General features: G+C 36.4%; 2 protein-coding genes across 2 annotated transcripts in view; both read right to left on the minus strand.

Moving 5' to 3' along the window:
• Positions 1-5,895: 5,895 nt before the first annotated feature.
• Positions 5,896-7,225, minus strand: LOC107553242 (olfactory receptor 2T2-like). The gene is made up of 2 exons (XM_016235411.1): positions 7,112-7,225; positions 5,896-6,929 (listed from the first exon to the last, which is right to left on the minus strand). The coding sequence occupies exons 1-2, from the start codon at positions 7,158-7,160 to the stop codon at positions 5,896-5,898; spliced, it is 1,083 nt and encodes a 360-aa protein (XP_016090897.1). The 5' UTR covers positions 7,161-7,225.
• Positions 7,226-8,166: 941 nt separating this feature from the next.
• fbxo36b (F-box protein 36b) overlaps positions 8,167-8,447 on the minus strand; it is a 2,952-nt gene continuing 2,671 nt past the window's right edge. The window contains exon 4 of the mRNA XM_016235417.1: positions 8,167-8,447. This exon is cut by the window's right edge and continues 13 nt beyond it. Coding sequence (XP_016090903.1) covers positions 8,255-8,447 — 193 coding nt within the window. The 3' untranslated portion in view covers positions 8,167-8,254.

Here is an 8,447-nt window from a genome sequence, read left to right on the forward strand (position 1 = left end):
GACAAACTTCCGAAGTAAACTATGAAAATCCATCTTATTAATTATAAATAACCAATTATGAATTATTTATTAAAACATTATTAGGCTACATGTTAACATAAATATTAGCGTGCTTGTTTACCAAGCAGCTTAGTGCTTGAGATGACATATGTCATGTGTCATGTGATATGTGAAGAAAACAAAGTTAAATATAACTTGTGAACAGAAGATTTGTATTGGTCGTCAAAATGTGTTGAAACGTTAATGGTGTATATAGGACATTATGTTAGCTATGAAATTAGCAAAACCAAGGGTAATTTTCTTTAAATTAAAAAATATACATTTTTGTGTGTGAAAATGTTTCTTTTTTTGATTACTACTGACCAGTAAGGCAGTTTACTTGCATGATTAGAATCAGTCAGACAAGGCAAATTAGAAAAATATTAAAATAAAATAAAAATACTTTGGGGAAAAAAAATTTAATGGAAAATATGACTCGTGAACAATTTTGCACTATTTTCCATTGGTTTCCTCACTTCTGCTTTAGAGTCAGGTCTGGTTTCGTAAAACACATTTATTTCTCCAAGAAGAAGTTTTTAAATGAATAAATAATTACTGTCACAGTGATCGTGTGATATCTCATTACAGTTATTTCTGTGATATCCCAATGTAATTTATCTTAAAGGTCATATGATGCTGCTAAAAAGAACATTATTTTGTGTATTTGGGGTAATGAAATGTGTTTATGCGGTTTAAAGGGATAGTTCACCCAAAAATGAAAATTTGATGTTTATCTGCTAACCCCCAGGACATCCAATATGTAGGTGACTTTGTTTCTTCAGTAGAACACAAATTATGATTTTGAACTCCAGCCGTACTCCAGTCTATCAGTCGTATAATGCATGGCAATGGTAACAAAATCTATGAGAGTAAAAAAAACATGCACAGACAAATCCAAATTAAACCCTGCGGCTCGTGATGACACATTGATGTCCTAAGACACGAAACGATCGGTTTGTGCCAGAAACCGAACAGTATTTATATAATCTTTTACCTCTAATACACCACTATGTCCAACTGCCTTGAGCGCGTGCACGGCATCCAGTGCGTGAGGTGTGTACGCGCTCTGGCGTAGTTTACGCAAACGCCGGAAGTGATCTCTCGTGCGTATACGTCACTCATTGTTTAAAAATCATAATTTGTGTTCTACTGAAGAAATAAAGTCACCTACATCTTGGATGCCCTGGGGGTAAGCAGATAAACATAAAATTTAAATTTTTGGGTGAACTATCCCTTTAAGGTTAAAAAAACACATTATTTTCCACATACTGTACATTATTGTTTCTCCTCTATGCCCTGCCTTTCTGAAACGCGTCGATTTTTACAAAGCTCATCGGTCTAAAAAGCGGACAAAAACATTAAAATCCATTAGAAACAAGGTATTTGTTGCATCCAGTGGGAACATAATTACGGATTATAATGACTTATACTGTCTTTTTACGTGTTGTGTTGCATTGCGCAGCGTAAACATAAAACCACCTCTGCATTTGTGATCGGAGAAATGACAAACAACAAGCGCTACTCTACACTGCTTAAAACTCACGTTTGAATCGTCAGTGACACTCTTTAAATATGAAAAACTTACTTACAGTCTGTGAGTGAGAACTGGCATTGTAGTCTACTCTACCAGGATCAGGAAACAGTCCTCCATAAAATGCGCTGCACACATCTGAATATTTGGGTTAAACTGTTCTGGAACAGTGTTGTAAATACCCACTGATTTCTAGTCGTGTCCTCTTTTGGAAGGCCAAACAAAGTAGTTTTACTATCACAACGAAACAGCGTCACACACCTATTTATTTTTCATTTTTTAGAATCATTAATTAGAAATGAGAATGTTCTCTTGCTCAGTATAAATGAAGCAAAAAAAAAGTTGTAATTTATTTTTCATTATATGAAAATAATTCATTATACACTGACTTCCACACCTATCATGTTTCCCAGGTGGACTGCATTTGAGCCATGAAATGCTAATGCGGTTCTATTGACGGCTACAAAGCTTAGTCTGATGTGATGCACCTGGTGTTAAATATGAAGGGAGACATGGTGAGGAATAGACACAAAGAATAAACACACAGAGGTGTTATGACAAGAAAACGCAGGTGATTTTGTTTTATATCTGGGTCAATTCACCACTTATATGCAACAGTCAACAATGGATCAGTTACAGTCAGAGCATTTAGAGCATCTATACTAAACATTCAACCTGAAACCACACTCCTGTACAGGTGTGAAACATCCACAACACAACTCTAGTCCATCAATTAACATCTTGTGAAGTGAAAAGCTGCATGTTTGTAATAAACAAGTCCATCATTAAGACATTTTAAACTTCAAACTGTTGCTTCTGGATAAACTATGAGTCCTCTATTCATAATATTGCTTTCTCCATTGACATCTCATCTGAATCAGGAGAGAAATATGTACTGTTTATAAGTGAAAACAGTCCAAAACTGTTATAAACAAATATGTTATAAAAAAAAAGTTATTGATTGCATTTGAAGCATAAGTTTTACATCCAATCACGTTAATCATGTTAACAAATAAATGCACCAGCAATTAAGTGATATCCCCGCAGTTGTGGTCTTGACTGGTCTTGAAATTAAATTCCGAGACCTTCTAGTCTGAGACCGAAACAAGACTGAGTACAAATGCGTTCCGGGGGTACCTACTGTAGATCGGACCCAATGTGCATATTTGAGCCTATATTTAGTGTATGTAAAATACATATACTGTTAAAATCAGATACTCTTAGATGTTTACTCAAGCTATTTTGGAATTGGCAACTTGTAGTGGAGTAATATTCACTGTAAGGTATCTGTACTTTCACTCTTTACACCTCTGATTATCATGATGTTTTTATCAGCTGTTTGATCTCTTATTCTGATGGCACCCATTCATTGACAATTCATTGTTAAGCAAGTGATACAACGCAAAATTTCTCTAAATCTGTTCTGATGAAGAAACAAGAAACAATCTCATCTACATTTTGGATGGCCTGAGGGTGAGTAAATATTTAGCTCATTTCAATTTTTGGGTGAATTATTCCTTTAATGATGCATCCTGCAATAGACCTATAATGTGAAAAAGAGGTGTTTTTACAAATTATCGTTATTGGAAAAGTATTGCTAAAACTCACATCATATGCTTTAGTCACAATATGATATGAGTTATTATGGCCACATTGTTTATAAATCTACAAAATGTTGTTCATGCACTGTCAAAAAAAAATCGTTGACATTTATGGTAAAATACCGGCAGCTGTGGTTGCCAGAACTTCACCGTAAAAAATATGGTAGCAACATTTTAGGTTTTACAGACTTAACTTAAATTCACAATAAAATACCGTATTTCATTAACTGATGTAATGTTAATAAACCAACATATTGAAGTACTAATATCTGTTTTGAACCATTGTAATGCACTGATAACCACCAAAAACTGGGGATGATGAGAAAGTCACATGATGAACCAAAGCTCATCACAAACAGCTTTTCTATGAGCTGAGGATAGCAATACTTATATATAGAAGGTGCACAGTGTCATTCACACAAACACTAAACCCCATCATGGTGACAAACATGATTCTGAAATAATGCAATAAACATTAATTTAACAACATTAGATGTAAGATTAAACCCTAATGTACACAACTGATAAGAAAAAAACTAAGAAACATGTTATTTCAACAAAACATAAAAATAAAAAAAATACAAAGTGTCATGCAGGGAATTCTGGGAGTGTCAGTTTACATTTTGTCACTGTAAATTATACAATGACTTTTTCTTTTTCACTTCCAAAAACCGTATTTTTAACAGTATTTTACTGTAAAATTACATTAAATGTAATTACATTTATTAACCGAATATAGTATGGAAACTTACTGTTAACTAGTTAACAGGTTTTGACTGTAGCAGTCTTTTACTGTTAAAATCACAATCATTTTTTACAGTGTGGCAAAGGCTTTGTGGCTCTACTGACAGCTGTAGGTGATCAAATACCAACGTTTACATTGTGCAGAGGTTGAAGGGTTTATGGTTATAAAGTTTTATAAATACAGTCAGATAGGACATTTAAAATACAAAATACTGACAGAACATTTCTTCATCCGACTTCAGTCACAATCATGTAACCCTGCATTTAAAATGTAGCACATCCTACTGTAATACTACTAAACAGGGATCATACAATCTACAATAAAATCAAATACCGTACTCAATAGTATGTCACAATCTGTCACAAATAAATGTTTTAGTGCAAGTTCGGAACAGAATAAAGCTGAAAACATTGTTGTTTAATGTTAAGATTTATGCTCTGTGACAGAAATTTGATCTGAAAGCAGCCATTTACTGGAACTGGAATACAGCAAGAGACAACTGAACTGTGATTAAATGTGCTGTTTACATTCAACGACAAAGCAAAGAGGACAAGGGAGACAATGGAAAAGTCAAAGCACTTATTAATATACACAATGCTGAAACGGGAGGATTACAGATGCAAAAGTCCACCTTGAATGCTGCTGTTGTTACTACGTACATAAAAAAACCAACAAAAAAACAAAACAGTGGCCAGTTACTCTCACAGACAGAAACCGATTTAATAGTTCTGTGTCCATTATTCAATTAGGCCCCGACTGTTTAGGCCATTAGCCATGAATATTTTTGTCTGAATGTCTTTATGACGTCTTTCCATGTGGAGTTTAAACAACAGAATAAACTGGAATAAACAACAGAATAAATAAACATGCCCATGAATAATAGGTCATTTATGACTGCGAAATAATTAAATAATATCACTTAGATCCATTATGCATATTTCAGAATACTATAACATCAAAACATGCAGTATCACTTTACAATAAGGTTATATATTACAACAGACCTTTTATTTACAGTTAGTTTTTTAATTAAACCTTAACATCTGTTTATTATGAACTAACATAAACTAACAATGGTTCTATATAATACCAGCATATTGTGTATATAGTACCATTGTTAGTACCCTGGTATTACACCACAGAGAATAACCTTCTTTCAAAACAATCAAATAATTTGAATGAAAATAAGTTCTGAAGTATATATCAAATGCAAACAGCTTAAAGTTTAAGCTTTAAAGCTTAAAAACATACTAGCTTAGCAGAGTCCTGTTATAACACAATTATATGCAAATGTAATAATTGAATCGTCCGCATTACTTGATCTGCAGAAATTCAGTCATTAACATTTTCACCTGCTTACAGAAATTAGCTGGTGACATTTTAACGACAACCAGTTTCAGACCTCTTTACATGTAGCATGATATATACTACATATAACCTGCAAAACCTAGCAATAAAATAGTTTTACTTTAATACTTTTAGCATTAAAGTAGATTAAACTCCTGAGTGAGGTTGATGTGTGTCATTTACTCTGACTTGACATCACAATGACTGCTAATTGACCTAAAGAGATACCAGGTTTGTTGGCACCAAAATAGGCTTAATGAATCAGTCAAAAAACATTTAGATTCAGATAATTCAGCATATAACCGAGACAACATGATTTCACTCATAATCTAGATAAAATAATATATAGTGGTCAATGTAATTTAATACACAAGCACCTACATTTTGCCATTCAAAGACCTCATGATTATGAAGTTCATAATGAAGGTTTCATATGACTAAAAAACACTCATAGACAAAGTGTCAACGACCACCACTCAAAAGTTAGGAATCAATATGACTTTCGTCTCTTCTCTTGAGCTCCATATTCCATGTTTTCAGAAAAGAGGCTACTGTCTCAGATGCATTTTGAAATATCGACTATCTGTTAATACTGTTGAGATTTTGTCCACCTCAACCCACTTGTTTTTAACTTACACAGTTAACTCGGTGAAGTCTGAGCTCTCATTCTCGCCCTCATGCTCTGTGGTAATGGCAGATGGGGTCCTGGTGGCCTTACAGGTGGAGGCGTTAGCCTCTATGCTGGCGGCAGTCTTCGCACTGGTTATTGTCCCAGTACTGGTGCTCTCCATGCTCCCAATGTGACTACAGCTGCCACAGGTTCCCCAGAAGCATGGCAGAAATTGTGGCATCTCCTTGTAGAGCTCTTTGCAGCGGAGGCCGAACACCACAGGGCTCAGGGACTGCACAAAACTGAAGAGGATGAAAATCGACACTGCTATGGGGAGCGCCTCCTGATGCCGGGAAATGATGATGAGAGAGGGAAGAATGTGCAGGCTCATCTGCAGACTGTGGATGAGAATAGTGCGGCGGCCTTTACTGTTGGATCGCGTGAAATGGCCAGCACGTCTGCCTTCCAGGTAAATCGCCATGTAGCTTATGATAATAAGCAGCACCAGCAATAACAGCAATGCTAAAGCGCTGGCGATGCACGCGGTGCCCTCCAATGCCGTAGAGCACTCGGTGTCCAGCCCTACCACGTAGTCCCACGGAAAGCGCACACAGGCTAGAACAGTGAACACAACGGGGTTGAGCAGGGTGAGAATGCAAGCTATCAATGCAACCCAGCGGTGCAAGCGCTGGACCAGAATGGGGTAGCGGAGTGGCATGCAAATGGACAGACAAGTGCTGATGGACATCAGTGTGAGGGTGATCATCAAACCTCGTGCCATCACAACCTGCAGGTCGAAGAGGATTCGAGAGATTGGCCAACGTAGGCTGCGAAGGCTGTGTACGACTGCGCCCATTATGTTGAAGCCGGTCACACAGACACAGTGCTGACACAACAGAAGATAGCGAGAGTTCTGACGCAGCCCCTGGTTGTGCCACACTGTCGCTATGATGAGGCAGGTAAAGAGACCAGTGACAATGAAAGCTCCAAAGTGGACAAATGCTTTTACAGTCTCCAAAAGTCTATTGTTATCAGCTAGATCGGAGCTAGTGAACCCTGAAAAAAACCCGACAATGTTACATGGAGATATGAAGTCTGAATATGAAGTCAGCTATATGACAACGATAAAATCCGACAGGCTTTTTATGACAGCAACGAGTCTACAGGAGTGGACGATCAAGAAAACTCACAAGTACAAATTTTGCAGTTAAGTGTAAGAAAACTAGAAATCCACTCACCTGTTTGAAGCACAAAAGCCAAATCCATCCGATCACTGGTGTTAGTCATTTTTTAAATCTGTCACTTGTTACTGGAGCTTGATTAATAAATCATATTCATTCTTAGAATCACCTTCCTCTTCAGCTTGTTTGGAGCCAAAATGAACAATTTTGCCTTTCAGTATCCTTCCCTGTGGTCTTTGTCATGCTTATTCACAGATGCAGATTGTCTGAGTGATTCTCACCTGCAGCCAGCAGTCTAGACACAGCGCCTCAGGTTTCCAACCCCCTAAGCACCCTTGGTCTTTTCCTTTGTTGTGACACAATGCCACGCAACAGTTATCTACTGAGCTTATGAGAGATGTGTTTTAACCACATGCTCTTAAATAACTCAAGTCTTATTATTTCAAGCATACCGTTATTTAAAATTATCAAGGAGAGCCGAGGTGTTAATTTGGCACTTCTCCAATGGCTGTGAATATTTGAGATATGATTGGTGTTGACACGTTTAATGACTGCTAAAGCTCATTAAAGATTGCCATGGTTACATGGTTATGGTTCAAAGGAATACAGCAACAGATGAGCTGTGAAATAATTGGATTGGAATTTTTTTTTTTCTTTGGAAACTTATATGGTAATTGTTATTCCAGTGTTTTTACTAAATAATTGAAATATTGGAATGTACAGTATAATATATTATAGAATTATATTACAGAATATATTATTGAAATGCAATATTTATTTTTAACGAACAAAACATGACTGTTCTTGCAACAACATAACATTCAAAATTTTAGGTTACTATTCAAAATACAAAAATTGGCATGGACAGTACACAGGACAATACTGTTGGAACTGTGGGAGTTATGTATGGTGAAGTAGAGAAAACACAAGCTGCAATAATTATGCCAGAAAATGAGCTATCATGAGTTTTACAAGTTGTGAAATGCAGAGTGTATATATATATATATATATATACATACACCTAAAACTGGTTCTTTGGCTAAAAAACTTTTTAGATTTGAGTGAATGTAATAGTCTGCCAGATCAACAAAGTCACTGGGCACACTATTTGCAAGAGTGAATCTTCAGTGCAAGCAAAAATGGCGTTCCATGAAGTCTTGATCAGACTTAAAAAAGGCTTTGTAAACAGTCTTCAAACATTTATTCCAAAGGTACTGAAGAGGAACTTGGCTCATCTTTATCCTCACAGGGCTGATTCTCCTTCTGCTTCCGGCGACTAATCTGCATCTGCAGCTGCAGCTTGTTGGTGAAGAAAATTGTCCTCCAGCCAACCTCCTCAGCTAAAGCTTCCACTGTTGGTGTCACAGTGTCACAATGCTTCCTCACTGTCTGC

Source organism: Sinocyclocheilus grahami, unplaced genomic scaffold, assembly GCF_001515645.1.
Source record: "Sinocyclocheilus grahami isolate Dianchi unplaced genomic scaffold, SAMN03320097.WGS_v1.1 scaffold467.1, whole genome shotgun sequence".
In the NCBI taxonomy this organism is placed as follows: domain Eukaryota; kingdom Metazoa; phylum Chordata; class Actinopteri; order Cypriniformes; family Cyprinidae; genus Sinocyclocheilus; species Sinocyclocheilus grahami.